At 36.2% G+C, this 13,989-nt stretch overlaps 1 protein-coding gene across 2 annotated transcripts in view; it reads right to left on the bottom strand.

Moving 5' to 3' along the window:
* Window positions 1-1,995: 1,995 nt before the first annotated feature.
* SPPL2A (signal peptide peptidase like 2A) overlaps window positions 1,996-13,989 on the bottom strand; it is a 55,979-nt gene continuing 43,985 nt past the window's right edge. For both annotated transcript variants that reach the window (XM_030318200.2, XM_030318201.2), the window contains one exon: window positions 1,996-5,708. In XM_030318200.2, the coding sequence (XP_030174060.1) occupies window positions 5,634-5,708 (75 nt within the window). In that variant the 3' untranslated portion in view covers window positions 1,996-5,633. The remainder of the gene's footprint in view (window positions 5,709-13,989) is intronic.

Genomic DNA, 13,989 nt, shown 5'->3' with positions numbered 1-13,989 from the left:
TTGGTCTATTTTATTTGCACTGATCAGGGCTGGAGTGGATTTTGTATAGGAAATAATTGGTGAGGCTTTAATTGAAAAATGTTCCAAACACATAAATTTGTGGATAAAGCATTTTTCATTTGTAAAAAAAATTACTTGGGTTTCCATAGCTAGCAGGGCCTATTTATAGGTAAACATTACTTAGAATCTGATTGTTACCTTTCCCACTTAATCTAGAGAAAAAATCCTCTGATCCAAATTGAAGTTTTTAATAGAATGGCATGTCAAACCATACACTTTCATCTGTAACTAAGACTCTTAAGAACTCTTAAGAGAGCTGGTGAGAAATCAGTGCCTTACTACAGTTTACAAGGATCTCTCTCCAGAATTCTGCTAAGTTTGGCTATTGCTGCCAGAGCAGTGTCTATTCTGAGAACTCACATGCAGGCAGTTGAAATTTCCAAAACTTTTTTGCTAAGATAGTTTGTTATCATTAATGTTGCCTAGAATTGGTCATTGTTTTCAATTGCTGGTATTAATGCTGGTATTAATGCTTTTCATGATATATTATTTTTACCTTTATTTTTTTTTAAGTTTATTTTGAGAGGGAGAAAAAGAGACAGAGAGACAGAGAGAGAGAAAATGAACAGGGGAGGAGGAGCAGAGAGAAAATCCCAGGCAGGCTTCAACTCTTCACGACCATGAGATCATGACCTGAGCTGAAATCAAGAGTTGGGACCTTAACTGACTGAGCCACCCAAGTGCCGCTGGAGTCTAGGTTTTATGCCTTTGCCTTATTTTTAATTTGTTGTGGGTCATTTGGGTAGGGGCCACAAGAAATATTAAAGTTGAGAACTACTGATCTAGACTCTTAGGGTTACAGAAATGGAAATGATGTGAATATAAAATTTAGTCCTCCTATTTTCTAACAAAACAAAATGAACTTCAGGCTAATAAACATAATTTTTAAAGAACATAAATTAATTTTATTTAAAGACAAAAACTTGAGAGTTGGTTATTTTTTACTCCCACTATACACATTAAACTGTTTATAAGGCTAACTACCTAAAGAAAATATGAATAATTTATTATTTAACCATATGTTAGTATGAATACCTATTAAGAGTCAATAGACTTTCGTGATTTGTATTTTGAATCTTAATAGAAGCATATCATAGAAAATGCAAAAGGTGTTAAGAGTATACAGTGAAAAATACATCTCCCTCTTAACCCCTGTGCCCTAGCCATCTTACTTGCCCTCTTCCTAGAAACAGCCACTCTTTCCAGTTTCTTATGCATCTTTCCAGACACATGGATATTTGGGCATATGGGATGAAACAAGGCTCCTCTGCGCAGGGCATGGAGAGGACTGGACTTCCTCAACATGTGGTCAAGACAAACACATTAGAAACCTATATCTGAGCCAACCACATCTGAGTTAAAAGAATAATACAATGGCAGCGGGCATCTTAGTAATTTGTGACACAAATGCCATCAATGTCCATTTCAACAGATAGGATTTCTTGGTTAAAAAAAAAAGTCTATAATGCATTTATTCAATAAATACTTATGAAGGGGTATTATGTATCAGTACAAATTTGCAATAAATGACGCTTATGGAATCTAGATTTTATGGACAATTTGTCAGACTTAAATAACTATACAATTTCATAAGTGATGATTACCATTTATACTTTATGTGAACACGATCTGGTATACTTTTAGTTCATTTTCAATTATTTTTCACCATTAAAAATAAAACAAATTTAAATTCTATTTTAAAATATAATTTATTGAACACCATAATGAATTCAATACATTATAAAATTGTTTTTCTTGTCAGTATTGGCACATAATGAAGTTTTAAAGCATTGCTAAATTAACACTTGAAAAAATTTTAAATTTTAAATCTGTTCCATAAAAAAAATAAAGACCAGTAGTGTTATAAAACTATTAATTTGCACCAACTTACATATCAAAGTGTTAAAAAAAGAATTCCACACTCAAACCATCATCTAAGAAGTAAAAATTCAATCATATGCATTTTTAAAAACGTTCTCATTTGAACAAAATACAACAGAAGATATAAAATAGGCAAAAACTTTACAATGATTTGTCCTACTGGGAAATTTTACAGGCTAAGCAGATAAACTTTAGATATATAAAAAAAAAAAAAAATCCATACTCCAAAGGAACAGAAGTTGTTTACAGTATTTTTTATGGAATTTTCTAATCAAAGAAACATGACATTAAATATTCTACATTTTTTTCCTCTTTGTTGCCTCTTAATTGACAATAATGAGGACTATTCTAAAAATTTAGTTTAAAAATACTTTTTCGACCAATGAACATTTTCATAGATGCAAAGGCTGTCCTTAAGTAAGGGAACATTAAACAAGGAAATTTATATATATGGTCTTCACTATAATATGGCCTGTTTATTACTCTGTCAATCATTTTTACTCTGAAATTTTAGTAACCTAAACGATGAGTACTGCACAATTTCTTTCAAATTCCAAAAGGCTGAGTAATTGATTTAGGTCACTGGAATCTACAGAGTATCTTTCTTCCAGGAAGCAAAAAGGTACTTATATTCAGTATTTTGGTTTTATTTATATTACCCTCTCCATCCCCCTTTAGAATTGTCCTCTGAGATAAATACAGCACTGAAAATAAAAAGCTTAAAACTGTAGAATTGGTTATTTGGCATCATCTTGAATAAATTCAACTTTTTTCCTTATTAATGGGAAAATATAAAACCTTTCAAACCAGTGCATTCTACTGGTCTGAAATGCAATTCCTGTGTTTTTGAAATCTCATTGGTGGAGATCAGCCTGAAATTCTAGAAATCAAGCCTAACTAAAATTAGTTCAAATGTCTTTAGTCAAAAAAACAAAAAAACAACCGTTTGCTTATACCTATGGCAGAAATCAAAAGAGCAAAGAAAAACTAGAAAGTTCATTTGTATTTACTCTAAATTTTCATTTCACCAAAATCTCTATGGACATGAAACTAAAATCTATACATGCCAACAGCAGAATTCTCTTCCTTCAAAAGTAAATCACAGATTCTACAAAGGTATTGCTAATCTAAAAAAATCTACAAAAACATAATGTATTAGAATATCAAGGTCTTTCACCATTAACCTCACATTTATCTTTGCTGGTCTAAATTAAAGTAAAAATCACCTACCCTACAATTTGAGATATTACTTTGTTTGATACGCTACAAAATGTTCACAGGGAAGATCTAAAAAGTATTTTTTTTTCTTGCAATATATCTCACTGTTGTAAAGACATGTTCAGGAAAAAACCAACTCTCTTTCCCGACAAGTTATAGGTGGTGGGAAGATGAGAGAGGAAGAAAGGACACGCGTGGCCTTTTAAGCAGCAATTTTCATCTCTCATCCTTCCTTAATTTTGATTTCCAAAATAAAATATTTCCAGCTAGGTTGCTAGAGAGGGTCTTAGAATACAACATAAAGTTGACATCGAGAATGGAGAAACTTGGAGAATTTCACTCTGTTTCTTATTTTTATTAATCAATAGGATCTCAATAGCAAACTAGAACAAAGTTTTACTTCTTTGATAACTTACAGTTGGATAAAGTTGAATTTGTATCAAATAACTAAGATTTCAGATTTCTAGATGTAAAATGCTCTTCATAAAATGTGGTTGAGGCTTTAAAGTATCAGAAAGTTGGGATGAGTACAGATAATTTTACTAAAAAAGCTCTATTTTGGCAAACATCTTATTGATATTATAAATGAAAATATAGCTGGAGCTTTAAAATGGCACTTAATCTGTTCTATCAGAGTCTGCCAAATAAATTAGATTCTTTGGAAAAAATTCAAACTTGATATTATGGAGGCAAAATTAAGATTAACTCTTACTTGTAAGATACTTACCTGTCATATTGCCATAAACCAAAGGACCCATAAGTATACTAAGTGGAAAGAGGGGCTCATTGTCAAGGGAGCTGCTCTACCTACAGTTTACTCAGCAAAAATTAATTAAACAAAAGCAACTAATTGCCTCAAATGTTAAATTTACTTCAAACATAAATGCTTTAAAAAGCATTAGCTTTATCTTTTAATCAGAGAAATGGTCTTAGGATGAAAGATCAGACTTGTTCACAATCTTGTACATTACTTGTAGGGAAATGCAAAATCCTGTTGTTGCAGTCACTCATCATTTGGGAATTTTTTTTAAATATTTATTTTTAAGAGAGAGAGACAGAGACAGAGCACAAGTGGAGGAGGGGGACAGAGAGAGGGAGACATAGAATCTGAAGCAGGCTCCAGGATCTGAGCAGTCAGCACAGAGCCAGACACGGAGCTTGAAACATGAAACGTGAGATCATGACTTGAGCTGAAGTGGAGGCTCAACTGACTGAGCCACCCAGGCACCCCTGGGAATTTCTTAAAGAAAATAAAAGACAGTAGAAAGATACTTTGACTTCTGATTCCCAGGATAATGTTCAAGGCCACATTTGAGATTTGGCAAAGAATGAGAAAGATATTTTTCAAGTTGGAAGGTACCACCAGGTACCAGAGTGATTAATTGGTCTAAATTACTCATTTTGCAGATGAGAAAACTGAGATACAAGGGTTTTAAGCTAAGACAATTTACTCAAATTCTTTTATTGTCATTAAATTGAGACTAACCCAGCCTCCTGTCTTTTGTCTCCAACTCTTTCCTCTGGAGCACACTTTGTATATTAGTAAGTCATCCTCCATCAAAATATTAAAAAATTAACAGTGCTTTCCTATGGGGAAAGGAGTGGGAATTACGGGAAAAAAAGGTGGTGGATGAGGGGGTAAGAAGAGATGGTTAGGGATGTTATACTCACACAATGAGCCACATGTGTTAATATAAAAGTTGACTAAAAAATATTCTACAAAATGTCAAGCCTTAACACCAAAAGAACCAAATTCCAGAGGTAAGAAATACCATGGTGAAATTGAATGTTAGTGTAGAAATTTAAGCTACCTCTTCAAGAAAAACAGACCACTGAAAACTGAAGACTAGTTCTATATATTATGTTTCTTTATATCTGGAAAAATATTTTAATATAATACATAGGCAGACTAAGGTAATTCAGATTTTCAAGTTTAAAAAAAGACTGGGATTTTTAAAAAAACCTTATGCTACAAAAATACGCATTTATAGATATTCCCAAATCCTATTTTTCTAACCACTGCAGTGAAAAGATCCAAAATTTCATCGCTGAACTGCCTTCTAGCATGATCTTAAGCAGTTATTTCTATAGAGCATAAAGTTTATGTAATTCTTTACAGTAAAATCTGTTCATAAACTCACCTTGACAGAAATACTTTTATCTATCATTAAGAGTTGAAAGAAACAGATTTTAGTAGAGGGGTGGGTCAAGACAGTTTTTTAGAAAAATATACTATGTATAATAGATCTTGAAAATTACACAGACCATACGCTTTTATTTAATGTGAAGGCACAACTTTAACATAGTTAAAAGCAAATGTATTTCAACTATTTGATGTAATTGTCAGTACCAGCTCTTTAAAAATATATATTTGCAAGCATATCATTGAAGCTTCTTTCAGACTGTCAATTCAAAAATCAATTTCAAAAGTCAAACTCTATTTGTAGAAAATCAATTGACAGGTCTACAAAATATTATTGTTGGACATTCTGTTCGCCAGCAGCCACAGGGCTTTCTTCATTTGTTGCATAGTCCAGGTGGCCCATCACCTAGGCACAAATAAAACAAGTTAGGAAATGCAAATTTTCAATTTGCCCTCAATATTCACTAATTTGGCAAAAGGATTCCCACTTTTTAAAAAGGACACAGAGTACTCCCTGGGACTGAGCACTCCTTTTGGAGCAATGTAGTGGCTCAACATCCATGCTCTAAGAATAAGATCAGGGTGACAGAGAAAGCCTCATCATTTGACTTGGAGCCAACCTGATGAACTCTTTCTTTAGATCTTCTACTATTTCCATTTCCCAATACGAATTGCCCTTCATGGCAATGGGAACTCTACCACAAAAGGAAGATATTCCTGATGCTTAATCTAGGACACTATTCCAGGCAGTGTTCACTCCTAAAGGTAAAAAAACTAAAAATGACCCCACAAGTCACTTTGAGAATACCTGCTGGTTTGGGGACAGTGTAACTTGGTTGATGCCTTGAACTGACTGTAAGACAATTTAAGAATGATACTTGAGGGGTGCCTGGGTGGCTCACTTGGTTAAGCATCTGACTTCGGCTCCGGTCGTGATCTCACAGTTCATGAGTTCGAGCCCTGCATTGGGCTCTGTGCTGACAGCTCGAAGTCTGGAGCCTGCTTCAGATTCTGTGTCTGCCTCCCTCTCTGCCCATCCCCCACTCGCACTCTGTGTGCCTCTCTCCCTCAAAAATAAATAAAACACTAAAAAAAAAGAATGATACATGAAATTATGGAAACATTGTATGACAAACATTTCTACTAAAAACAAATATACTGAAGGTACTTAAAAGGTCAAATGAGTATCTGAAAATAAAATCAAGACTACATTTGCTATAGACTACTTTAGAGGAATTACCAGTTAAACTTTTCTCAAACGATCACTTCAGCTATGCTCCATATTCCTAAATAAATCTTTTCATATTTGGGAATGAAGGAAGAAGAAACTGCTCACATGTTTTCAGTTTCTTCTTCAGATAAACTTGCTTAAAAATAGAAAGAAAGTACCTACTGTCTTTGCGAAGATTGTCAAAGATTTTTAGATTAGTGATTAATTTTCAGTATCGTGATGCACATTTTCCCTTCTTTATCAAGAATTGGAAGAAAGACCAGCAAGATAAATGTTCCTATTTTTGTAAAAGGATTCTAAAAGCTTCAGTGTTTTTTGGAAAAGGAAGCAGAAGGTGGAGTCATTTCCAAACGGGGTCTCTGAACTTGCCAGACAAGAAGAACACAACATGAGCTGAAGCTTCTGCTGACAATTGTCTCAAGTAACAGAGACAACTTATAAAACCCAAACCTGCCAGTACTCTACAAGTCATCTCAAGGCCAAAGCAGTTTTGAGGTCCTTTATTTGCCAAAGATATTCCCTACATTAAGATAGTTACATGTTCGTAGCACTTCGAGGGGGGGAAGGTCCAATCAAGAAAGGTTAACATATTTACCAAACATTTCACTAGATGAAACATAAGATGAAGTTGTTTAACTGTTGATTTTAGTCATATTTCAAATGAGGGACAGAAAGGAGAAGCATGTAAGATATATTTAGGCTCCTTTTCTTCTAGCAATTTAGAAGCTCTGAGGATAAGAGGTTGGAGCTGTGGGGAAAGAGAACTAAGTGGCCTCAGCAGAATGGGTGCTGGGGAAATCCTCTTTCTTCCCCAAGACCTGCTTACCCTGGCAATTGTACCCTAATGACAGCCTATACTCCCGACGTTACCACACACCTCTTCTTTCCTAAACCTCAGTTACCTCACTGGCACTATAATTCCTAACTACATAAGCAATGTATTAGATTAAAAGAAAAACTTTCAAAATCAACTTATTAAGAAGTAAACATCTGTACTCTTTATTTACTTTTCTTTACCGACTTTTCAATGAAAGCAAAGCAATATAGAAACATAAAGCATGACCTTGAAATAGGTTTGTATGTATGTATGTACGTATTTATTTATTTATTTTAATGTGTATTTCTTTTTGAGAGAGACAGAGCGCAAGTAGGGGAGGAGCAGAGAGAGTGAGGGAAACACAGAATCCAAAGCAGGCTCCAGGCTCTGAGCTGTCAGCAAAGAGCCTGATATGGGGCTTGAACTTACAAACCGCGAGATCATGACCCAAGCCAAAGCCAGATGCTTAACTGACTGAGCTACCCAGGTCCCCCAGATAGGTTTTTATTTTTAAAAAACTTTGGGGGGGTGCACCTGGGTGGCTCAGTCGATTGGGCATCTGACTTCAGCTCAGGTCATGATCTTGCGGTTCGTGGGTTTAAGCCCTGCGTTAGGCTCTGTGCTGACAGCTCGGAGCCCGGAGCCTGCTTCAGATTCTGTCTCTGTCTCTCTGCCCCTCCCCTGTTCATGCTCACTCATGCTCTCTCTCAAATATAAAATAAAAAAACATAAAAAAAAAATTTTTTTTAATTTTTTTATGTAGGCTTCACACCCAGTGAGGAGTCCAGTGTGGGACCTGAACTCATGACCCTGAGATCAAGACCTGAGCTGAGATCAAGTTGGATGTCTAACCAACTGAACCACCCAGGCACCCCAAAATAGGTTTTTAAAAACATAACAAAAATTAATATAGATAATAAAATTAACTGGCAAAATTGGTATAGTTCTTCATAATATTTGTAAATAAGCAAGGTCGATTTGGAAAGATGTCCTCTGAAATTGGGTCAGCTTGCCTGGCATTTACTGATAGTTCTGCCTATCTATAAGTGAACCAGACTCCAGAAACACTCTAATAAAACTATCATTAAAGGGGGAGAGGTAACCGGAGAGTTGTTGATACTAAAGCAGTGTTGTTCTAAGTATCTCTGTATTCGGACTTGTCAGTTACAGCTTGTGACTTCTAAAAATAATTAGAAGCACTAGTGACATTTAACAGAGACAAACCCACTGTTTACTGGATATCAACAAACCGAACACTTACTTCCTATCCAGAGTAAAAGAGCCCATTGGAGATTGCTGCATAACTCTAACTCCACTGATTTAGAAACAAACAAAAAAATCCCCTAAAATGATGATTTCTTTTAGTTGTTCTTTATGCCAAAGTAATTATGCCACTGCTTGATTTTTCTCTCTAGAGAAAAAAACACCTTTATTTATTCTACACTAATTAGAACTTAAGACTTTGAGTACAATCACATGGAATTGAATACTGTAACTCTTGAAGCATTCATGAGTTGAAGCATTAAAAAAAAAAGCTGAAGTATTTTCTTGAAGCATTCAAGAAAAAAGTTCATAGTAAATAATAGTGTAAGTGGCTTTGAATTATAGGAAAATAATATACAATTAAGATCTCCAAATTAGTAATATTTTAGTGAAATCCTATAGAAATGTTACTTCTTTTGATCAGAGAAATTAATGGAAAGGGCTGAAAGACTCTAAGTAAAATACTAAAGTACTTCCATGAAGTCTCAGTTTTAGAAATAAATGGAGTATAATTTCCCCTTTGGAAAAAAGTATAAAAAGGCTAACCATGACATTTAAAAAATCTACAGTGCACATATGTGGATCTTGAGAAACTTAACAGAAGAGCATGGGGGAGGGGAAGGGGAAAAAAAGTTAGAGGGACAGAGAAAAACCATAAGAGACTCTTAAATACAGAGAACAAACTGAGGGTTGATGGGGGGTGGGTGAGAGGGGAAAGTGGGTGATGGGCACTGAAGGAGGGCACTTGTTGGGGTGAGCACTGGGTGTTGTATGTAAGCCAATTTGACAGTAAATCATATATTAAAAAAAAAAAAATCCCCAGTGCAAAGGCCTGCTTTTTACCACTACGATTCTTTTTTTTGTTTAATTTTTAAAAATGTTTATTCACTTTTGAGAGAGAGAGAGAGAGAGAGGGACAGAGACAGAGACAGCATGAGCAGGGGAGGGGCAGAGAGAGAGGGAGACAGAATCTGAAGCAGGCTCCAGGCTCTGAGCTGTCAGCACAGAACCCAACACAGGGCTTGAACTCACAAACCATGAGATCATGATCTGAGCTGAAGTCAGATGCTTAACCGACTGAGCCATCCAGGTGCCCTGATTTACCACCACTATTCTTGAACCCACTCTAGTATCAGGTATTGGAATGAACTAAATGATTAATAGCATAAACAAGTATGTCACCACCTTAGATTCTGGCTTTATTTTATATTACCCATTTTGTATTTGATTATGTCACAAAGTAGCAAAAACTGTTGGCACTTGCAAAAAGAAATGATTACATATAAAGACTGTAAAGAGGGGCGCCTGGGTGGCGCAGTCGGTTAAGCGACCGACTTCAGCCAGGTCACGATCTCGCGGTCCGTGAGTTCGAGCCCTGCGTCGGGCTCTGGGCTGATGGCTCAGAGCCTGGAGCCTGTTTCCGATTCTGTGTCTCCCTCTCTCTCTGCCCCTCCCCCGTTCATGCTCTGTCTCTCTCTGTCCCAAAAATAAATAAACGTTGAAAAAAAAATTAAAAAAAAAAATAAAGACTGTAAAGATATTAGTCTAATTTAACGTTTAAAAGTGTCTCACTTTTAAACACAACAAACTTATAATAATTTTGGCAATTTTATGAGGGCTGCTAAAACACAAACTTACACACATACACACAAAAGTGACTAAAGCTCAGTGGATTAAGGACTGAACATTACAGATGTTTTGCATGAAGAATTTCAATAACATTAATGGAGAATTTATAGTGTATAAAATACTGTTATCAGCAGTGTGGGTTCCTAATACCTATGAGATAATAACTAACTGAGGAAGGTATACATAAATATCTACACTGTGAAGCAAATATTAATAAGTATTTAAAATACAAAACCCACAAAAAATATGGGGAAAGGTGAATCTAATTTCAAGTGGAGAACTCTTGGGTATCTGCTTGGAGAAGGAAGATTTTGAGTTGGGAATACTATAAGAGATATCCTGGAAACCATCTGGCAATGCTATGAAAATAATGGAGGCAGAGGGAGAGAAGGGAAAAGGTTATGACACTGCTAGCCTGAGAGATGAACCAGGAACTACCTGAGGGTTGATTTCAGGGCTGACCCTCAGGTGTGTCTTACACTGGGTCAATACCTTGTCTCCCTCTGTTTTACCAGACTTTTTGATGTTCCAGATTGTACTTTCAAAGCCTCTGCCTAGCCTTACCTGATCTCATCCACTTGCCTACCAAGCCCTGGGCTAACCCACCACTATGGATTAGATTTTCCCACCTGCCTATAGATCCAACCTCATTTCATGGATGAGGAGACAGTCATAAGAGATGACGTGACTTGGCAGAACTGATTCCAAAGCCTATAATATACTGTTTCCCACAAATGTCAACATTCAAGCTAAATTAATTTTGAGTTTAGCTACATTTTTTTTTAAAAAAAGGAAACTGCTGTGTGTATGTGTGTGTGTGTATATATATATATATATATGTATTTAAAAAAATTTTTTAAATGTTTATTTATTTTTGAGGGACAGAGAGAGGCAGTGCGCAAGCGGGGAAGGGGCAGAGAGAGAGGGAGACACAGAATCCAAAGCAGGCTCCAGGTTCCGAACTGTCAGCACAGAGCCTGAAGTGGGGCTCGAACCCACGAGCTGTGAGATCGTGACCTGAACCAAAGTCAGACGCTTAACCAACTGAGCCACCCAGGTGCCCATGAACTGCTGTATATTTTAAAGTTTATTTATTTTGAGAGAGAGAGAGAGAGAGAGAGAGTGAGTGAGCGAGCGAGAGAGTGAGAGAGAGACAGCAGGAGGAGCAGACAGAGAGGGAGGGAAAAGAGAATCCCAAGCAGGTTCCACACTGTAAACGCAGAGTCCAATGTGGGGTTTGAACTCATGAACCATGAAATCACGACCTGAGCCAAACCAAGAGTCAGACACCTAACTGACTGAGCCACCCAGGTGCCCCTAATTTTAAGTTTAAAGGCTGGACAAAAGTAGTAAGACATTTTCTTTTTCACAATGGGGATAACTTTGTGAAGGCATTATATTCTATAAGTTTCAAAAATGCTGGTTTTCTAAAAAAATAGATTCTCTCCTGGCAGCAGTCTGTAATATTCTGCAACCAGCTTGCTTAAAATTTCAGCATGTGCCTTTTCTTCATATTTTAAAGTCTAGTGTACAGTGGGAAAATGACCACATTTAACAGATTTCTTTTTCCTCTTGAGGCTTGTGATGGCTATCAAATCTTTTTGCAAACTGAGTTAAACGAACTAGATTTAACAAACACCTTAAGTTTTAATATTCAAACTGGGAAAACAGAAATCTAGTTAATGAACTGAAAAGTAACAGCCAAGCAACAAATAAACCAAAACAGAAAACCCAATTCCTATAAATAATAGCAGCAAATACACAGTGTTTATGATATGCCAGGCCCTATTCTAGGCAATGTGCATATTTGACAACAACCAACCCTCTGAAATAGGATGATTATTATTCTTTTTTACACTGGAGGAAACTGAGGCTCCAAGAAGCTAAGTAACTTGTCTTAGGCCATGTAGCTAATAATGAACAAAATCAGAGTTCAAACTTCGGTAATCTGGTACCAGACTCCACACTTTTATTACTATGTGCTATTTTATATTCTGAATATCTTTACTTAATAGAATGATGACATCACACTCCAAAAGTGAGAAGTGTATAACCAAAGTTGTCTTACTCTTTTTTTTCTCTTAATCTTTTTTCTTTAAAAAAAATTTTTTTTAGGTTTATTTTTAAGAGAGAGAGACATAAAGTGTGAGGAGGGCAGGGGCAGAGACAGAGGGGGACAGAGGATCTGAAGCAGGCTCTGTGCAGATAGCAGAGAGCCCGATGTGGGCTCGAACTCACAAACTGTAAGATCATGACCTGAGCTGAAGGCAGATGCTTAACCAACTGAGCCATCCAGGCACCCTTTTTTCTTTTTTAACAAAGTTCACAAGCTGCCTCCCTGTCCACCCCTCTCCACCCCTGCAAATTTGTTTTACCTTTTTGGGTATGTTAAAGTGAATTTTCCTACAACCAATTGTCTTATTTAGCTTCTATGTTATATGATTAAGGCCCTGCTGGGGTTATTTACTACTGCCTACAGCAGTCTGCCCTGCTGGGGTTATTTACTACTGCTTTGTGTCAGCTGTAGTGGTCTTCCCTTCATAGGTAGTTACTGTGAAGCAGAATTTTTAAGAATGAGAATGAAACTTGGATGGTCTAAGGCAGAGGAGTTGTTCATAGGGAATATAAATGCATCCCTTGGTTGAATTCCTTCCTTACCTACCATCCTCTTTCCCCTCAATAAACATCATAGAGAGAAAGGAGGAAAGGTAATAAACCAGAGAGAAAGTGAGCTGTATTTTCAAAGAAACACAATGTTATTACATTTACGTATATGACATCTTTAAAATTCAACTATTTGTAGTGTGAGTTGGCATAAAAAGATCTCCACACAAAATGTTCAAAGTAGTTGGCCCTAAAGGAAGGTGGGGGCATGTGGAATAGTTAGAAAAGGACGTTCTATGTTTACTTTAGACGCTTTTGTATTACTTGTTTAAAGAATGTAAACATGCATTACTTTGTAATTAAAACACACACACAAAAAAAGAAAGTAAAAACAGGATTAGGGTGTATGTAAAAATTTTAGTTCATTAATTGCCACTAATAATATTAACCTATTAATCATTATAATAGAACAAGGATAATCAGAAATCCTTCAATGAACATTTTTTCACATCAACTTTGTCCAAATGTTTAATCACTTTCTGGACAATCCCCTGAAGAGAAATTACTGGGTCAAAGGAAATGGTAGTAAAATACAGTACATGTGTTTGAGAGTATTACATAGCCATTAAAATGATTTTTTTTAATAAGGAATTTAAAAATGAAATAACACGCAGTGAAAAAAAACAGAGAACTCTTTGGAGTATGGTATCATCTACCCACATACGCATTTATCCAAGAAGGCACACGAGGGAACTCACATAAATCTTAAGAGCGCCCACCCTCGAGGTGGTGGAATTATTGGTGGACTTCCTTTTCTTGTGTTTTTCTATATTTTCAAAATTTTCTGTAATAAGCACACATTTTTAAAATAAAATGCTCTAGGGGCGCCTGGGTGGCGCAGTCGGTTAAGCGTCCGACTTCAGCCAGGTCACGATCTCGCGGTCCGTGAGTTCGAGCCCCGCGTCAGGCTCTGGGCTGGCAGCTCAGAGCCTGGAGCCTGTTTCCGATTCTGTGTCTCCCTCTCTCTCTGCCCCTCCCCCGTTCATGCTCTGTCTCTCTCTGTCCCAAAAATAAATAAACGTTGAAAAAAAAAATTAAAAAAAAATAAAATAAAATGCTCTAAAAGCTGTATTAAAGGGGAAG

The sequence above is a fragment of the Lynx canadensis genome, chromosome B3 (assembly GCF_007474595.2).
Source record: "Lynx canadensis isolate LIC74 chromosome B3, mLynCan4.pri.v2, whole genome shotgun sequence".
Lineage (NCBI taxonomy): Eukaryota > Metazoa > Chordata > Mammalia > Carnivora > Felidae > Lynx > Lynx canadensis.
This window is presented reverse-complemented; position numbering and strand designations above follow the sequence as displayed.